The sequence below is a fragment of the Oncorhynchus clarkii genome, chromosome 5, assembly GCF_045791955.1.
Source record: "Oncorhynchus clarkii lewisi isolate Uvic-CL-2024 chromosome 5, UVic_Ocla_1.0, whole genome shotgun sequence".
NCBI lineage: Eukaryota > Metazoa > Chordata > Actinopteri > Salmoniformes > Salmonidae > Oncorhynchus > Oncorhynchus clarkii.
Genome location: NC_092151.1, coordinates 69,434,334 through 69,455,617, shown reverse-complemented (window position 1 = coordinate 69,455,617; position 21,284 = coordinate 69,434,334). Strand labels below are relative to the sequence as shown.

Sequence of the window (21,284 nt, the reverse complement as noted above, 5' to 3'; positions counted from 1 at the left end):
ATTGAAGGTCCTCAAGAACATGGTGGTCTCCATCTTTATTAAATGGAAGAAGTTTGGAACCACCAAGACTCTATCTTGAGCTGGCCACCTGGCCAAACTGAGTAATCGGGGGAGAAGGGCCTTGGTCAGGGAGGTGACCAAGAACCCGATGGTCACTCTGACAGAGGTCCAGAGTTCCTCTGTGGAGATGGGAGAACCTTCCAAAAGGACAACCATTTCTGTAGCACTCTACCAATCAGGCCTTTATGGTAGAGTGGCCAAATGGAAGCCACTCTTCAGTAAATGGAAGAAGCCACTCCCCAGTAAAAGGCACACAAAAGCCCGCTTGGAGCTTCCCAAAAGGCACATAAAAGGGATATTTATGTTTTTGTTTTATAAATTTGCAAAAATGTCTAAAAACATGTTTATGCTTTGTCATTATGGGGTATTGTGTGTAGATTGATGAGGGGGGGGGATAAAAAAATCAATTTTAGAATAAGGCTGTAACGTAGCAACATTTTGAAAAAGTCAAGGGATCTGAATACTTTCCGAATGCACTGTCGTTTATTGATGTTTTGCATGGCTCAAACAATTATAATTCATTCTTCAAACAGAGCCTGATTACCCTGAGGAGGATCCCCGTCTGACCACTGAGGATGTACAGCTCTACCAAGCTAAAAATGGTCTTGTTATACTACATGTTTGTCACGCCTGCTTCCGATCTTCCCCCCTGGCGCTTGAGGACGCCAAGCTGCCCTGTATTACGCACTCCTGCCACCATCATTACGCACACCTGCCTTCCCTCGTCACGCGCATCAGCGATATTGAACTCACCTGGACTCAATCACCTGTTTATTACCTCCCTATATTTGTCAGTTCTCCAGCTCTGTTCCCGCTGCTGCATTCATTGTAGTCTGTCTTTGTATTTCCCAGTTCTAATGCTGTTCCTGTCCTGTTACATGTTCGTTCCTAATTAAATGTCAACTCTCCGTACCTGCTTTTCTTCTGCAGCGTCGTTCCTTACAATGCTGTTGTTGTTGTTGATGATGATGTTGTTTTCTTCCAGCCTACCTTCCTTCGCTATATTGTTCCGGAGTAAATTTCATTGTAAAGTTGGAGATGATTTGACAAGGCAGTAAAGTACAGTTGGATGACTAAGATAAAGAGAGAAGTACATATTTTCTCTGTATGAAAGAAAGATAATGATGGTCACTGCCCAGCTTTAAATAGGACTTTTACCAAATGAACCCCACAAACTCATGAAACAGAATATATTTCTATGCCATTAGTGAAAGACTGAGTGTGGAACAGCATGATCTTTGAGATTAACTTCCTAATGTCCTCTCTTTAAAAATGTATAGCTGCGCAGTGAATTTGATCTCCATTGCCTTCTCTCCATACATCCTCTGATGGCTGGCTTGTGTTAAGGTGGGCTTTTAATGCTTGCATATTTCATATATGTTCAATTAGGTTACAACTGTCAGTATGTTTTCCCTGCAAGAGGGGGTGAATTCGTTACTCTCTCTCTCTCTCTCTGTGATCCTGAGAATGGGGAGTGGAATGGGGAGTGGACTAATGAGAATTGCTCACTGACCCCTCCGTCACAGCGACAGGCTCAGAGATGACAGATCCCATGGAGCCTCAGCCCAGCACATTACTATGGAGTCCCCAGGCCTTTCATCCATCAAACCAGCAATATTTGTTTTTCTAAACTGACGTTTAGATATTGCAAATGCCATTTAATTCAAGGCAGCACACTGAACAGTGCATAGATCCAGGCCTGTGATGGATGGCTTTGACTCCTGTTTTGGGGATACAGATGCAGAGGACTAGGCTTGGAGTATACTTTGCATTCAGACTTAGTATTCTCCAACTGTTCTCCTGTACCTTTAGCCCACTCAGCCCTCAAGGGGATAACAGCCATTTCCTTCAGACACTCTCTCTCTGTGTTCCCCTGGAGACAGAAAGCATAACCTCTAAAAATAGCCCTGCTATATTTCTTATGTCTGCAAGTGTGTGGACAGACTTGCATAATGACTTGGATTAACCTTCAATCTCAAGGATGCATTTGCGCCTGTGTCTTGTAAATATACTGACTGTAGCCAGCAGTGCTCTCATGTTCCTGCAGGGAGGGGATGTTTATTGTGACTCATAAAATTGGACTGTGATGTTGATATACCTGAACTGGGAACCAACTTTAACATTTACGTCTTGACCTTTCTCTGTGGCCTTTTGGGTGATCACCGCTGTGAGGGAGAAGCAGGGATGCGAAACAAAGATAACTGGAGCCAGCCAGGTAGAGGGCAGGGCTGCTACTACCATTCAAGTCAGGAAAATCACACACACATATGGTGACAATAGTTGGAGGTGGAGAACTAGGAGATGACTGGGGAACATAGCATTAACCAGCCTGGGGTTAGTGCATTCTGCATGAGACAGGGTGAGTGTGCTGTACCTCTAGACTGCCCGTGGCAGAGTAGGCAGCGTAGGAGAAGTGTTGGTCTGCTGTGGGGTTGTTGTTGTGGTTCCTGGGGTCACACTGAGCCCCGCTGGGCAGGAAACACTCGTGGCTGGCCCGGTCCACAATTCTGCTGGAGGACGGGCCAGGCAGGCTGAGGAGGACGCTGTAATTGGACAGCTGGACGTCTGTCAATCCCAGGTCTGTCCACTGTTGGTACAGGTGCTTAGCCCTGGCCTCCTCGTTGTCGTCTGATATGCTAATGAAAGTCCTGATGGGAGACAGAGAAAGAGATGTAGTTATGAATGTCTATTTACTACTGTGTGTGGCAGGAATCCTGGCAGATGCTTTGGAAACAGACTTACCAAAGCAATGACACATTATCAATTTGGTAATTGGTAATTAAGTAACAAATAGTTTATTTTTGTTATTGTTCACACTACCGGTGTTCAGGATATCTGTGACAGAATGAAGTCTACTTTTTTTCATGATTTATTTTGAGGACAGTCTTGGTAAATTGGTCTTAATCCAAAGCGTCAACATAAATGTCACAATTTCAACAACAAAAAAGTAATTTGTCAAGCAACTAGTTACCAAAAAAATAAAATAATTGACAGACAGCGTCTCTCAATCATTACCAATTTCAGGTACAAAATTGGTGGTGCTTTTAAGCTAAAATGTGTTGGCGCTTTTAGGGTTAAAATGTGAATAATGACTGAACAGAAAATGTTCTGAACAAATGCATGCACTAATAAAACTGTGAACACCTGTGAACACATTACCAACAGATGGAGGAGTAAATGGATGATAAAGGTACTCTTCTAGCAGTTTTCAACACTATGATATGATTTATCTACCATACTAAGTAATGCATCTAAAATGACATGCATAGTTACTATGAATACAATACAATGTAATATAATATTTTATAACTATACATATAATTGATCATTATGTCAAAGCAGAGCAGCAAAATTATGTCAAAGCAGATAACTGAGCCAAACCACATTTAGTTTAAATTCAATGTGTATGCTATCCTCTAAATCATGACTGATTCAATGTGTTCATGTTCATCTACCAAAAGACACAATACTATGATGCAAAATAACAGAAATAAAAGACTGAAGCAGAATTTATGTTTTACCCAGACCTCTTATTAACTTGGGATTTTAGTCTGAGTTTTGAACTTTTTTACAAGGAGAAATTCCCTTTAACCACCCAGTGTTGGTTATATTACAAATAAATAATTATTTCCAGTTCCAAGACAATCAATGAAAAAAGTGGAAGAATAGCACATTGACAACTTTTTTAACAAGAAGGGTAAACCTGAAATGGGTAAAAACATAACTTTATCTGTTTGGGAGATAAGGTTCAGAGGACATTATTTAATGTCCCCATCAAATATAGACATCTAATGGGGTCTGCATGAAAGTCTGTTTATTTGAAAACAGAAACACATCTCACGTCTTAAAGGACAAAAGAGACTGGCTAAAAGGACAATTATCTTAACTTCTTGAGTGTAGGGGGCAGTATTTTGGTGTTTGGATGGAAAACATACCCAAATTAAACTGCCTATTTCTCAGGCCCAGAATCTAGAATATGCATATAATTGTCGGATTATGATAGAAAACACTCTAAAGTTTCCAAAACTGTCAAAATATTGTCTGTGAGTATAACAGAAATGATATTGTAGGCGAAAACCTGAGGAAATCCAACCAGGAAGTGTGCTAAAATTTGAAAGCTCCATGTTCCATAGCTTGCCTTCGCTCCATTTAAAGGGATACCAACCAGATTCCTTTTCCCTATGTCTTCCTCATGGTGTGAACAGTCTTTAGACATAGTTTCAGGCTTTTATTTTGAAAAATGAGTGAGAAAGATCACATCGTGTCATTGTATGGCTGGGTGCTAGCAGCATTTTGTATGCGCAACAGCTTGGAGCAGCATTTTGTATGCGCAACAGCTTGGAGCAGCCATTTTCTCTCTCTCTCCAATTGAAGAAGCTACATTCCTGGTTGATATATTATCGATTATATATTGTAAAAACAACCTGAGGATTGATTATAAAAAACGTTTGAAATGTTTCTACGAACATTACGGATACTATTTGGAATTTTCGTCTGCGATGTCGTGACCGCTCAAGCTTGTGGATTTCTGAACATAACGCGCCAACCAAATGGAGGTATTTTGGATATAAAAATAATCTTTATGGAACAAAAGGAACATTTATTGTCTAACTGGGAGTCTCGTGAGTGCAAACATCTGAAGAGCATCAAAGGTAAGCAATTTAATGTATTGCTTTTCTGACTTTCGTGACCAATCTACTTGGCTGCTAGCTGTTTGTAATATTTTGTCTACTGAGAGAGATGTCCTTACATAAACGCTTGGTATGCTTTCGCCGAAAAGCTTTATTGAAATCTGACACGCCAGGTGGATTAACAACAAGCTAAACTGTGTTTTGCTATATTGCACTTGTGATTTCATGAAAATTCAATCTTTTTAGTAATTTAATTTGAATTTGGCGCTCTGCAATTCAGCGGTGGTTGACGAAAATGATCCCGCTAACGGGATGGGTGCATAGTAATCATGTTGTGTTTTACTGATCCCATTAAAGGTAAGAAGTACCAGAGCATTAAACTGAAAACAGTTCTGTGTCATTGAATATAAAGACGTTACATTACAATTATACGCATTATTTGGTAAGACATTTCCAAACAGTATCTTCTGTTATGACCTTATTTCATAATCAGGAGTGCCACATCAAAATAACTTAGACAGAAAGACCTCCTGTTCCTGACCCTAGGAAAGGGAAAGTTTAGTAGGAAAACAGTCATAAATAAACCAGTTAGTCATGAACATATCTCAACACCGTGAAAATGACATTCACTACCTGGCCTGGAATGCTGATTGGTTAAAACCGCATTACAGCCGGTGTCTATTCCACAAGTTACAGTAACACTAGCTAAATTTATGTCGTTAAAATGGCTATTTACTATGGTCTCATCTGACTGCGCAATCCACTGTCTCATTTATGAAAAGCATCTAGACATTATCTCACATTTCTTTTAGACTAACATTTAGTTTTTAACAGCGAAGAATTGTATAAACCTTACTGTCTGTCTCGCCGACATTTGAAAGATTGTTTCAATATTCAAATGCGATCTCCAACTGTCCCATAGTAATGAACGTATAGGAGTCAGACGTCAGGACGAGAGAGAGGCAGGCAGCGTTTCTCAGCCAGTCGAAATCATGAATCAGCTGGCATAATTTTTATGGATATATACAAAGAAATGTAAATTGAAAAAGGTCCAACTAAATGAAGTTCAGCTAGTTTGTAGTCTTTCCAGCTTCAGTTTGAAGTTGTGTTAGCTGGTTTGTGTTCTAGCTCCTCTGAACAACAGTGTCCTGACGAGAGAGCACATTTTCTATGCCAGGCGATAACGTGCCTCATTAGCTCATTGTTATGGATGTATCCAAATAAATGTCACTAGAAAACACCTTAAACAAATGCAAATGCAGCTACTGTTGTTATTCTGTCTGTTTGACTTGACGGTAAGTTAGGCGTAGTTGGCTAGCTAGCAACAAGGGGTAGAAACGTTGCCAGCCGGTATGGCAATGGAACATTTAGAACGAACGACTGGGTTGCTTGCGTCCATAGATACAGAACAAAAAGACTGAACAACTGGGTCACGTCGCTGGAAACCGAACCAATAAAAATAACAACCAGCTGGCTTGGGTAGCAATACTAGATTTGTTTAGGGCCTCCCGGGTGGCGCAGTGGTCTAAGGCACTGGAGCGCTAGCTGTGCCACCAGAGACTCTGTGTTCGTGCCCAGGCTCTGTCTGGCCTAGCGTCGTCCGGGTTAGGGAGGGTTTGGCCGGTAGGGATATCCTTGTCTCATCGTGTTATTCTGTCAGCCGCGACTGCGGCTGGCTTTTGGGTTGGAAACGCTCTGTGTTAAGAAGCAGTGCGGCTTGGTTGGGTTGTGTTTCGGAGGACGCATGGCTTTCGACCTTTGTCTCTCCCGAGCCCGTATGGGAGTTGTAGCAATGAGACAAGATAGTAATTACTAACAATTGGACACCACAAAATTGGGGAGAAAGGGGGTAAAAAAAAAATATACATTTTATTAATGAAAATACTTGAATATTTTGTATAAAAGTGAAGCCGGTGTTTGGAGGATATATTGGCATGGATTGCCGGCCCTCGACGAACAACACCCGTGCCAATATATCCTCCAAACATCGGCTTCCTGGGCATTATAACTTAATTAGAATGGCCCCAAATACATGCTATTACACCTGGTCTGGATGAGCTCTGAATGATACAGTACGCTGGGCTATTGTAAATAGATAAGTGTCCCTAAATTGAGATCGCAGCGGTGGACTAAATGAGAGAATATCCTTCAGCAGAAATTTTCATCAGTGTCTCCACCATGAGTTTTCTCCAAAATGTCCATTTTGGACCCTCAACATTCCACTTTCTCTGAATCCTGAACATGTTGGCCACTAAACACAAAGATGAAACTCCTGAAACAATCCAAAAGAATCCCTAGGTTTGGATATGGACCTCCCTTACATTCTGCTGCCATAAATGGGTAGCAGTTCCAACTGAATTCCAATTCCCAATAATCATGGCAAAACAGCTCAACTGGGAGAAATATATGGAATGAAAGCCTCGCAGCATTTATGGTTAAGAACGGGTCATTCAGACATCACTATTAAGCGGAGGATTCCACATCTTTGTACACCACTACCTGGCCTGGGTCACTGTCTCCTAGAACAGTGACAGTTACAGACCATTTGGGAGGAGATTTGGGATAAGTAGGATACCTGATGTCATCACACACTCCACCACTTGAGACAACATGATTCACAGGACTGGGGCCCAAGTCCCACACCACAGGGTGCCAGTCAACAGCTTGGTTGGCTGACTGAAGCCTCCTCACAGCCGGCAAAGAGAGCTGGGATTCTGACACACACAAACGCACTGGCTGCTGCTCCTGGCGATGATCGAGACGCACTCGGCCCGCAGACCAGAAGATGGCAGAGAGCTCCGTTTGGCCATCTGTTAGGGAGACTGTTTTAGATATCACACTATGTACTTCCGGCCATACATACACCCTGCAGACTAGGACCTACACTAAACATTCTCCCCAACAACAACATCTTACTCTACTTTAGAGTCAGTGTGGGTTGTTGAGTTGTCACTTGGGGTTGTTAATCCTACAAAATTCACAACTTCCCTACACAAATATTGTAACAAGTTATGGGAAAATAAAAGCTTCTGTTTGTGTGGGATTGTATTTGGAAGATCTCTATTGGAGGCATTTTATCCTCCCAGACCACTGTTTTAGTAAATAAATACCCAAAATAAGACCTCGCTCCTGGCTCACTGTTATTACCATTTTGCTCTCCTAATTAAATGCATCTGAGTGACAGGGATTGACAGCTGGTGGATCCGTGTCTGTGGTAGATATGGTCACCGGGGGTATCTGGGGTACTGTCGATCAGGGCCTAGCCAATTGATATAAACTGTCTTTGTGGCTGTTGAACTGTGGCAGAATGCTATTATGGATGATAATGCTGGCAGGACCGGCCCCTGCTCTTTAAAAAAGTGCTATAGCTCCCTGCCGCTCTACATCTGGGTCCCAAGAGAGGCTTCACTGTTGAAGCGCTGACAAAGGAAAAGATGGAAGATATCCCTACCTGAACGGCTATACCTACCTGTGTTTCAGCGCAGTGTTTGACTCTTCTGTATTTCACCTTAAGATGAGGTGACTGACCGTACTGCATATTAAAATGCTAGACCAGTTGTCACCAACTGGTCGATCTCCAATGCATTCCTAGTCAATCATCAAACATTTATGTAAAACAAAAACAATGATAAAGCCTTATGTTCCTTTTTCTTTTTCACACAGTTTTTTCCCTGTTTCCCACTTGATTCAGCAGCCCTAGCGCCAGGAAGGCAAAGTGTTCCAATTTTTAACCATTTAATGTGTCTGAAGGTAAAACTCTGCCTATCCGGCATGCCCAGAGAGCAAATCAAGTGCACCTATAGGCCTACCACTGGCCAATCAGATAGCTCAGATCACTGTGTCTGCAGTTTCCTCGAGTGCCCAGCAAAGTTGCTACTGTGAAATATCCGAACTTTCAAAACCGTTACTAGAGAGAAATTGTCAATGAAATACAATGAAGGGCTGCTGTTTGTATGAGTAAGTGTTTAAGTTGTTATTCAGCACGTCACTGTCAACACTTTTATAAGACATAAAACGTGCTTCTCCCTACTTCCACTCACGCTACGACTAGCATTGCAGCTGCAATGAATGAGTAGCAAATTGTATGGAAAAGCTTGCGTGAGAGGCAGCCTCTCCGCTGCTCTCTCCCTCCCTCCAATCCGACAGACCATCAGATGCAGACCATCAGTCTAGTAAAATAAAAATAAAAAAGCAAATGTTTATGCTCACTAAGCTGTTCCTCACAAGTAATACAACAACATTTTGAGAGCTTGTCCAAATTTAGTTGTTAACATAGCTGTGTTCTATTCAATGTTCTCTACATAAATATTAATTTAAATTCCCAATTCATGTTATAAAGTTAAAAAGAATACAATATTGCTGACACTATTCAAACCAATGAGGGTTTGGAACTTTAAAGCCAATTATCTCAGAATCATCTTTTTGCAGATAGAACCTTACAGTTCCAAGCTCTTGAAATTAAATATTATCAATGTGATCATATACCGCAAATTTTGAAATATAATTTCAAAGTGGTCTGAGAAGAACAACATTGGCAGGTAAATTCAAACATAGCCAATATGCAGTGATAATGTATTAGACCTATAGCCTACTGCAAACACCTCATTGCTAAAGAACTGTTTTTAATAGGTTCATGTTGCATAGGCTTACATTTTTTAAGTAATGTTTAAAAAAATATCTGAGCGGTAGATCTCGGCTTGCATTTTGACTCAGACAGTGATCTTGACTCAGAAAAGGTAGGTGACCACTGTGCTAGACTATTCCTCCAGCATAGTTGCTGTTAGTTTGCCATAATTGGATATTGTCTAGTTACACGATGTGGTATGCCCGTACTTAGGGGATAATGAGAATAAGGTAACAGAAAGGTTATCTGTTATTATCGTAATTTCAAAACATCCACAGACGCTGATGTCAAAGCCTGTCAGAGGGAAACAAAAGACTGCTCCTAAACTCCAGTTGAACCCTTAAGAATGGATGAAGGTGAGCAATTGTCTTTCAGCACGCAGCCTCAAAGATAAGCTCCTGACATATCGTACACATCTGCATGGGTAATGTAGAACAGTGCTTAAGCGTCTCTGTGATCACATCCTGCAGCTGGAAGTGGATCCATCCAACCTGAGAGGAGGTGACACCACTGTGTTTAGTGAGATGGAGATGGGTATGTCAGACAGCTCCTTCGTACAAAGGGAACATCCATATTTGTCAATAAAAGCCATCAGTTCAGGTGTAGAACTACAGTGTCTGTTTCCTATGCTCTGGAACATGTGACATACAATATTACTCTTACCTAATTAAAGGGCTGACATAATGCATATTTTGATGCACATTTCATCGACTACAACTATTGTTCAATGTGTTTGTTTTCATGTGAATATGGCTGTGTTTGATCACAGGGAACAGAACCACCATGAAATATGTGGCCTGTTTTTATGTACATATGCATCAAAATAAATAGTTGTAGAGCATGTATTGTAAATCAAATACATGCATCATTAACTACTGTGCTGCATTGCATTACATATTTACGCACACCAATAAAATCCCTTTCCATTGCTGTACCCTGCTTTACCATAATATGGTATAATATGCTTTAATTAATGTCTATGTGTAGTGTTTTGGTGTGCATGCCACCATTTCAGTGTCAGTGTTCCTAACAAACATTTAGGCCTATCGGCACAAAATGTTTTATATTAAAGTGTGCCCAAGTTGCTGAGACGTGCACCAATAATAGCATTTTAGAAACACAGCTAGGAACAAGAAAAAACAAAATCTGTTTTTGCTGTGAACGTCTCTTCCACTGATCTGCCAGTGTTTTTGTCAGAAGGAGAATATCTTATCTCCAATCCAGGAAGTTATCCACAGTTTCTAGTCATCTGGAGTAGCTCAGTGAGCCGGGGGAGCACAGGGAAGAGGAACAGAGGTAGATTCTAAAGATAAAGTAAGACAACCTACTCTTGGTGAGAGATAAGCCTTGGAAACTATTGCAAACCCTTACAAACTAAAACCTCACATGAGCACACAGTACACAAAGCACACCAAAGTGACACATGTTTAATATACTTACAGTTTATTCGGAAAGTATTCATACCCCTTGACTTTCTCCACATTTTGTTACGTTACAGACTTATTCTAAAATTGATTAAAACAAATTTTTCCTCATCAATCTACACACAATACCCCACAATGATGAAGCAAAAACAATTGTTTTTTCTGCAGCATTGAAGGTCCCCAAGAACACAGTGGCCTCCATCATTCTTAAATGGGAGAAGTTTGGAACCACCAAGACTCTTCCTTGAGCTGGCCGCCTGGCCAATCTGAGCAACCGGGGGAGAAGGGCCTTGGTCAGGGAGGTGACCAAGAAACCAATGGTGACTCTGACAGAGCTCCAGAGTTCCTCTGTGGAGATGGGAGAAACTTTCAGAAGGACAACAATCTCTGCAGAACTCCACCAATCAGGCCTTTATGGTAGAGTGGCCAGACAGAAGCCACTCCTCTGTAAAAGGCACATGACAGCCCGCTTGGAGTTTTCCAAAAGGCACCTAAAGTACTCTCAGACAATGAGAAACAAGATTCTCTGGTCTGATGAAACCAAGAGTGAACTCTTTGGTCTGAATGCCAAGTGTCACGTCTGGAGGAAACCTTGTCACCATCCCTACAGTGAACCATGGTGGTTGGCAGCATCATGCTGTGGGGATGTTTTTCAGTGGTAGGGACTGGGAGACTAGTTAGGATTGAGGGAAAGAGGAACAGAGCAATGTACAGAGAGGTCCTTGATGAAAACCTGCTCCAGAGTGCTCAGAACCTCAGGCTGGGGTGAAGGTTCACCTTTCAACAGGACAACGACCCTAAGAACACAGCCAAGACAACGCAGGAGTAGCTTCGGCACAAGTCTCTGAATATCCGTGAGTGGCCCAGACAGAGCCCGGACTTGAACCCGATTGAGCATCTCTGAAGAGACCTGAAAATAGCTGTGTAGGGAAGTTCCCCATCCAACCTGACAGAGCTTGAGAGGATCTGCAGAGAAGAATGGGAGAAACTCCCCAAATTCAGGTGTGCCAAGCTTGCAGCATCATACCCAAGAAGACTCAAGGTTGTAATTGCTGTCAAAGGTGATACAACAAAGGACTGAGTAAAGGGTCTGAATACTTGTAAATGTAAATGTGATATATCAGTTGTTTATTTTTTTATACATTTGAAAACAATTCAAAAACCTGTTTTTGCTTTGTTATTATGGAGTATTGTGTGCAGGAAAAAAAATATTTAATCCATTTTAGAATAAGGCTGTAACGTAACAAAATATAGAAAAAGCCAAGGGGGTCTGAATACATTCCGAATGTGTATGTATGTATGTTTAAAACAAGCATGCCAACATAAAAGCATGGATGCACTCACACACTTATGCAGCCTTCATGCACAGCTCACGTGTACACACACAGATGTGCCTGGTTGGATAGATATTGGATAGACATTCATCACCATAAGCAAGCAATTAAGTAAGGAGGACAAGGCCAAATTCCCTTGACATTCAGTGCTGAGAAGAAGACACATTTTTGAAGATATGGCCTTGGTGACGAGCCTTCTCTTCCACCAGGCAGGAAGGAATACCTCACTCCTAGTGGACTATCTGGCTCAGGGCCACAGCCCTTGAAGCTGTGTCAGTTTGCCAATGAGATGTACCCTTCCTGTATCAACCCAACAGAGCTGCCCACTCCCCGCGGACTCTCTAGTGTCCAAAAGGCCGTCAGTAAACTGGCATCAAGACAAGCATGTCTGTGTGTGTAAGGAGGGTGCCTGCTGCCTGCTCAGGTCGCTTATCCCTGGATTACAGTAACTCCTGCCCTTTAGCCAAGCGCTGGCTCTCTCTGGCCTCTCTGTGTTTTAATCATTGGCTCTGGCTGTTAGCACAAATCCACTCCCTCACAGAAACTCCAATGAAGGACTCTGCAACACACACTGCTCAATGCCTCAACCCACTGAGGCTCAAAGGGGGGGAAATAAAACATGACCACAAATGCACATACAACACAAACTCATGTGGGGTTTAGGTGAATGTGTCCGGTTGAACCACTCTCAAACCCCTACGTTGTGTTTCTTTACTCTTTCAACATAATCAGGCCGACAAGTCTGGAGGAGAGGAAGGAAGTTATTGAGAGTAACAATGTAACTCCTTTTTTCAAGGAATCAGAGAAAGCAAATCCCACAGCCCTAATTAAAATCAGAAATGGGCACCGGAATTCCGCTTGGCAGAAAGTCATCTCTGCAGGCGAATGTAATACAAATGCAGAGAGACAGAGACAGAGAGAGACAGAGACAGAGAGAGAGAGTGAGAGAGTAAAGAATCACTACATGGTGTCTCTAGATGTACTCTCCTTCTTTAACTCTCATATTATGTATAACAAATAAATAAATAAACAACCACCTGGCATTAATGGTCAATTTGGCAATTCATAAGATCATTGAAATCTGATATGAAAAATATATGCTTTTCATCACTCATTATTTAAAGTTGATGAGGTGCAACTGACCCGTAGTATAAGATGTGACCCAGTGGAGTGGTGAACCACAAACAGAGGATGAGAACCAAAGCTTGAACCCCATATTTTAACTGTCTGCGGTCAAGAGTGGTCTTTTAAAAAATAGAATTGCCAACTGCTGCCTGAATCCCGTGGGAGGGCCGCAGGCCTCTTTATGAATACATATACTGTACACGGACCTTCAAGGATTAATCACAGCTTGTTTCTGCTTCACTGCATTGACCACTGGCTTTATGATACACTATGACTAACAATACAATTTGCACATTGTTAGACAGGCCTACTGTATGCCATGTTAACAACCATGTCTACCCAGTGATCCATGACATCAATCTTTTGATTTATGGGGCTTGACCAAAACCCCTACCACATGTCATGTGTTCACATTGCATTAAGGTTCTGTGTGTGAAACTAATACATTAGGGTTAGGGTTGGACATTAGGGTTGGACAGCTTCATATCAGCACTGGGAAGGAAGGCCTGCGTTTCCTGGTAAAGAAAGAGGCCACTGTCAGATACAGAAAGCCCTCTCTGCAGACAGATGAATAATCTTGGATTCAGAAGCTGTGCTTCACTTTCATATTTCTGGCACACACACCCTGTCCAAGCACACACAGAGGGCTTGAATGTCACTCTGTGCGTCTGGAATTCAAAGCTGCCTGTGAGGAAGTAGCGCTAGCCCTGGTCGTGGTGCTGTGCAGCGGTATGCTTCCAGAGTGGCTCCTTAGCCTCAGACCTCTTTCTTTTAATCATCAGAAGCAGGACCCAGTGACCTACCCGTACACCATGAACCCACCAACAACCAAACCCTCCACTAGCAAAGACCAACAAGGAGATCAGCGATGCAGTCAATCATTTCTAACTTTGGAACAAATCCAACATATTGTTCCTGGCAAATATCTTATCATCCAGTATTGTATTTCAACTCTCTTGACACTCATAATGGGTTTCTCCTCATTCTGTCATGAGTCCTATGTATCAGAGTGACTCTCATTGGCACAGATATTTGGGTTTGAGAGACTGCTGCATGCTGGATCCTTGCCAAAGGAGATGTGAAATGACTGGCGTGTAAATTGGGATTCAGACACACAGTATGTCAACGGGACATTAGCCTACAGTGGCTGTCCAGCCTGCAGCAGAAGCCCTTGTCATTGACATATAGGACACTTCATTCTTTAAATAATCAGAAAGCATATGGTGGCTGAATCAGCTATGATTGAACAGCAAGCGGTTTATTGCAATTCCCATAATCATTGTGCCATGTGTCATAGTGCAGAATACTGATAATTATGATTGATGATCAATGAAAAATAACATTTTACAGCCACCTGCTAAGCCATATTCCCCACATTATTCAAATCAGAACGAGCAAAGACTCAAACTGGTATTTTGGATATGGCTTGGAGCTACACTAGGGTGACCACATTTAAAATACCCAAATGTGGGACAACAGGATGATTTTGCGGGACATTCGCAGGACAGTGTAGCAAAACGTTGGCCGCGATCTACCAGTAAAAGGTTCAAACTGAATCTTCATGCCAAACATTTGATCTTAATCCGTTTCATGGGAATATGCATTTAGATGTTATTTTAATCACTTTATTTGTGAGCAAACTAGAGTAAATGATGTTAACAAACTACATAGCTTTCCTGTATTTTGTTTCAATCCAAGCTAATTCTGCCTAGTGGCGCAAGCTTTTGAGTTTTGGCCCATGACAGTGTTTTTTTTTTTACTATTCAGCTAACCATCCTAAAATCTCATAAGAAATGACTAAGTTGGTGTTTTTGATGTAACAGTAACGTTATGCTATTTTATTTGGTTCTGTAATGTAGAATACTAATGAATCATTATGCGATCTTCCGAGACATTGATTCAGCTTTGATCTACCTTTAATAATCGAGCAACATTGTGAGAAGTGGCGGAATAACACTCCAATGAGCTCCAGCAGCATTTCACTCTAAAAGCCCATTTATGATTGATCTGGAAAAGTGGTCCGGAAGCTCCGTAAAGAGGGTGTGACACAATGGCGCTGGCCCTGGAGGCTTGCAGAGGCCAAATCGAGCTCTGTACAGAGATGCCGTGCGCTTCCAAAATGTTGTAACAATAATGAAATTAATGAACCCACCACACGGTCTTCCATTCCTGTGGCGGTCCTCATGAGAGCCAGTTTCATCATAGCACTTGATGTTTTTTGCGACTGCACTTGAAGAAACTTTAAAAGTTCTTGAAATGTTCTGTATTCACTGACCTTCATGTCTTATAGTAATGATGTACAGTCATTTATATTTGCTTATTTGAGCTACTCTTGCCATAATGTGAACTTGGTCTTTTACCCCCCCCCCCCCCCCCCCACCTTGTCACAACACAACTGATTGGATCAAATGCATTAAGAAGGAAATAAATTCCACAAATGTACTTTTAAGATGGTTCACCTGTTAATTTAAATGCATTCCAGGTGACTACCTCGTGAAGCTGGTTGAGAGAATGTCAAGAGTGTGAAAAAAAGAGTGTATTATCTTTATTTTCTTCAACATTACAAAATGTTTCTAAAATAAATGTTTGTGTTTCTTTATACTCTCATTTTGCTTTCTGTGGCACACACTACTGGTCAACATGAGCTAACAAAATAATTCTGAAGTGTATCAGGCCTTGCAGTCCCAAGATAGAATGGGGGAGAGAATTTCAGCAAGCAAGAAAATGGCCTTGCCGAAATCCTCCCCACCCCTTCTAATTTCCTTAATTTTGTGGCTAAAGTCAAATACTTTCTGTGGCCCACATCAGAGTCAAATACTTTCTGTAGAACAAACTTCATGTCAGGATAGGCTACCAAAATGAATAATTAATGTATGTGTGTTATATTAAACATAAAGGAGGGAGTAAAATGTAGGCAAGCAATAAACATTTCAGAACAACTACTAGTCAAATAAGACATGGGAGAGATTATCAATTTTGTCAAGTAGATTTATTTATAGATGAATACACTTGAAACAAATAGCCAAACCGAAAACTGCAGACATTACTAGTGCCTTCCCCGCGATCAAACCAACATAAAAAATACAATGAAAAGCACCCTAACGTGATCAGAAATCTCAATTAGCAAGCAAGTCGCAGCAATGAAGAATTGAGTGCGTGCGCGTTCATGCGAAGGTGGTGGGAGAATTCTGGCAGGGGGGAGCTTTTCGGCACAACACCGGCAGTAAACATGCAGCCTTACTGGAGCAATGCATCTGAGTCAGTAACAAGCCATGCCCTTTCTCATACACACACCACACAGCCCTGCTCTGCTCTGCTCCATAGAGAGCAGCCTCCTCCACTCAGCATATTTAGTTATCCGCCCCCACCATTCCTTCACTGTGCAGCACAACTGTAAGTACCTTCACTACCCACTGACTGTAGTGTCTTCTAAATCTGGGTGTACTGGGGACTGTAGGATGTGCACTAAATAGGGATTTTATTTGGGGATCAATGCTAATGCAAAGGGGGATTAGGACTAAACTATTAGCCCATGGAACCAGGAGATGGAGGCTCTACACACAGTGTAAACATCAAATAGTGGGAGAGATTAGCACCAAGGTAAGGAGGTTGTCGGGGGAATGCACTACCCTGTATTAGATGGGCCCTCCTTATCACTTTCTAACACATTCCTTTCTCGCTGCGTCGTCGTCAAGTAAGGTCTTTAACGCTAACCAGCTCCCCTTCACAGAGGTGAAATATGATTATCGGGACAGAATGCATTTTTACCAAAGCCTGGCAAAGGGAGAATAAAGCATCTTTGGTGGGGGGTGGGGGCATGGTGTGGCCCAGGCAGGCAGCAGGAGCCAGGTGAGAAGAGGGCCATTCCCTGGCTGCAGACTAACAACAGATTGCACACACAGCTGCACCCCCCGGTCCAGAGTCTCTCCATTGGGCTCTCAGGGGGTGAGACCCTCAGCCTGAGGCTAACACTCACGCTCACATAAGCATAACAATCACACTGATCTGTCCATGTGAGTCATTCTCTGTTATCATTACCTGACCTAGCTTACACGGAGGAAGGAGGAAAATAACACAATAAAATGAAATCCGGTAGATTAGTTATCACAGTTGAAATGTCAATGACTTTAACAACACCAAACAGGATGTGTTTTGTTCCGCCGACATAGCTCCTGTGCTAAAATACAAAATATATATGTTTGTTCGGCTCAGGTTGGCTGAACATAATTTCCCTTTTATTTGACCTGCTGGGAACCAATGAGAACGCTCAAATGATGCTATAGACAGAGCTGGCATAACCACCATTGTTTCATGTGGGGATTCTAAGGACTTTTTTATTCAAGACATCTGCTCACACACTGAGAATGAGTTCAAAATGACAAACCACCTGCAGAAAGAGAAGCGTCTCCCGGACTGTTAATGTCACCCGTCTCGAGCGAGGCAAGGCTTCTCCCATTGATCATGACTTGTACATTGTATTGTGCCAGACAGAAATTAATTTAAATAATTCCTTGCTTTTCATTAATCCCCAAACCACCCAAGGCCTCTAAAACAAAATCTGATAGGGGACTAGAGAGCTCTGAATTTGACCTGACATCTGAACGCAAAGGAGAATCCATGACAAACTGAATTTCAACAAATACATATATTTTAGAGTTTAATCTACTGTATCCAACTACAATGAAGTCAAATGGGAACTTTTCGTTTTATGCAGACTCCTTAAATCGTTTTTACACATTAGTGCATTCCAGTACATAAGGATGAAAGGTCCTAGAGTGGCCAGAGTCCTGGGGGAGACTGCTGGAGTGGTCTGGTGGATTAATCATCATCTAGGGGAGGCAATTAAAACTCAGGGTTACAGGGGAGGCCAGCTCTCCAGGTGGGGAGAGAAGAGAGAGGGATGAAGGAAGGGAGGAGAACCAGGGAGAAAGAAGAGAGAATGTGTGTGCGTGCGTGCATGTGGGTGTGTGTAGGGTGAGTGTGTGTGTGTGAACATTGCCAGGCAGCAACAAGCCTACTAAACCCAGGCCAAAAGCTCACATCTGAGCCAAGGTGACATCTGAAGGCAAATGTCCCCGGTGCTGTCCCAAATGGAATGGCCTGAGTGAGACAACCGTGTGTCACTGCCACCTTGACAGGGAGGGGACCTCTCCACGGCACACATGCACCACTCTTACTCTGCTCCAAATCACTGGCACTCAGTTCATGTGGTGAAGATAAAAGAAAAATCAGCAAGGAGGAACATTTGCAGCTGATATGTGGCAGAGGCCTGTGGCAAAAACATCACAGCACTGTGTCTATGTGATGAAGGGAAAGATATGATCATATCTGTGGGCAATGGGCTACATTGGAAAGAGGACAGCATTTACCTCAACACCCAATGTATGAAGTGTCTTGTTTAGAGTGTATTGAGGGACATTTTGTAATGCTGTTTCCACACAAATATGTTAGGGATTGTGTCTGGTCTGTGTCTCTCTCTCTCTCTCTCTCTCTCTCTCTCTCTCTCACACACACACACACACACACACACACACACACGCACACACACACACACACACACACACACACACACACACACACACACACACACACACTTGTACCTGTCATTGGTGGTGTGGAAGCTCACTGTTTTAAAAGGCAGGAACCAGATGGCCTACTCCCTCTACTCAACAGAGTATGTGTGTCTGAATGCAGTATGCTCATAGCTCAGCTATGTCTGCAGGACATTAATGGGCTTCAATCAGATATGGACTTCGTACATTTGCATAAGCAGAGACACACATGCAAGGCAATGTAAATTATTGAAGAAAACAAAAAAAGGCTGTTATTAAAACAGAAAAATATAACTTCAGGCTCAATTTCATAATTCACAATCCTAAAATATTCAAATCCCTTTACAAAAACTTTTTTTTACAGCTGTGATCATATTGATGTTACAGTATATAAACAACTGCAGTAGTTTCTAGAAAGCATATGTAATGTCCTCATCCTGGCTGGATAAAACATGAAAATAACTACCTGCCACGATGTGTGTGGCAATTATTATCAATCTCCCTGGCCCTGAAGGCAAGTTCACTTCAAAAAGCCACATGCAAGATCTCTCTCCACTGGCTTTGGCACAGAGCATGAGGTGGGTCCTCTGTTCCCAGTATAGTTCCTTAACATAATGCTTAGCTCTTTAGGCTATAGTCATGAATAAAACAACACATATCCTAAATCTGTTCTATGGAACAGTGTACAGAAACTCTTGACAACTAATTTCATCATAGTATTATCACAGAGCCTCACCTCCCCAAATAAACAAGTCAGGTAAACAAACAGTGATATTAACAACTCAATGCAGCCTCAGAATTAGTTCTAACACCCTGCTATGACAAATCAAAGCCTGGCACTGTACTTCATCCTTTGTACCAAGAATGTATAAGAATGTATAATGGGGCTTTTAAGGCATTTCAACTTAAAATGGGGTTGAGGTGCCTTTCAACTTCAATGAACAGTATGATGTTTTATTAACATGCTGTCTCTAAATAGCACAGGGCCTTGCTCTCAGAGTGTGTTCACAGGAGGATAAAACAGATCCTGATGACAGCACCTTGACTGCTTCTTCAAGGCTGACTTCAGCTCATGATTAGCCATAGAAGGCCAGGGCCTCAATTCTTATCTAAAGAGCTTTGTGTTTATGCCGCTCTCCCTGCCACAGCACAGCTGCAGTAAAAGCCTCTTTAGAGGGGGGAGTACAACCCTGCACATACTGTACTGTATTCCAGGAAGTCCATTCAGACCATGGCCCTGCAGTGAAACAGCGAGAACCTCCCTTTCCTTTCCTGGCCTCTACAGTTAGGCCATGAAAGGATTAGACAATTTACCCACAGTGCAGTGGAGTTGTTCGTTGAGACAATACGTGTCACTCATAGTAACTGTCCAGAGGCCCATTGACTACAGCAGCCCATTGACTACAGAGGCCTATTGACTATTATCCGACAGTGCTGGAAAATAAACCAAACATGGACAGTGAGCGCTGCCATGCTGAGCAGCCTGCTCCCTGCTAGTCACTCCCGATATAAAACTCAAAGCATTGTCATCGTTTACCTCGGCATGTTGGGTGCTGTTTTTCATTCTAATGTAGCAAAGAGTGGATGATTCAATAAAGAATGTCTGAGAGGAAATTCAACACTGGCAGCACAAATTATTCTGTATGGTAATCAACCTGTTACTTCACATCTGGCATACGATTATCAGGTATTCCCTTATACAGTAGTTACCCAGACATAATGCCTATGTAATGCCTAGCGGTTAAGGGCGTTGGGCCAGTAACTGAAAATTTGCTGTTTTGAATCCCTCAGCTGACTAGGTGAAACATTTGTTGGTGTGCCCTTGAGCAAGTCACTTAACCCTAATTGCTCCAGGGTCGCCTTCATGAATGGCTGATCCCTGGCCATGACCCCACTCTCCGAGGGTGTCTCAGGGGAATTGGAATATGCAAAAAACATTTTATTGTTTTTAAATAGGACAAATGTAAGAACCCACCTAATTATTTTTATTAAGATGGTAAATGCAAATAGATGAATTCTCAATGGCACTTGTTCAAAGATGTATTCCTACAATATATTTGAGACAGTGCCCTCTAGTGAAACTACCTCATTATTCCCTGTATAATACTTCTGTATGTCAACTATCTCCCCTTTGGGATATAGCCATGTTGTTGTGTGGAAGGGCACCTAACAGAAAGAACTTAGGAGAATATAGTGGCAGAGCGGTCTGTTAAGGCTTGCTGGGTAGGGTGCACCTCTCTGTGGATAAAACAATTAAGCTAAGAGGAATGGGTGGCAGGCAACAACATTTTTCTTAATGGAAAGAAGTCCATCGATCTAAGAATCTGCTTCTCCAAACATGCTCCACTAATCTTGGGTAGACAGGCTGTTCCAGTTGTAACAAGCACAAAAAAATCAAGGCTTCCACATGAACAACCAATTCAGTGGGGACCAACACATTTACAGTACCAGGCAGTGACTTGTGGATATCTGCACCACTCTGATCCAACCATGCCTGGAGTATGCCAGTGTGTTGCTGGTAGTCTGCACGAAAA

At 42.2% G+C, this 21,284-nt stretch overlaps 1 protein-coding gene across 1 annotated transcript in view; it reads right to left on the bottom strand.

Moving 5' to 3' along the window:
- LOC139410190 (inactive N-acetylated-alpha-linked acidic dipeptidase-like protein 2) overlaps window positions 1–21,284 on the bottom strand; it is a 288,454-nt gene that overhangs the window by 160,893 nt on the left and 106,277 nt on the right. Inside the window, exon 3 of the mRNA XM_071155649.1 lies at window positions 2,435–2,708. Coding sequence (XP_071011750.1) covers window positions 2,435–2,708 — 274 coding nt within the window. The remainder of the gene's footprint in view (window positions 1–2,434; window positions 2,709–21,284) is intronic.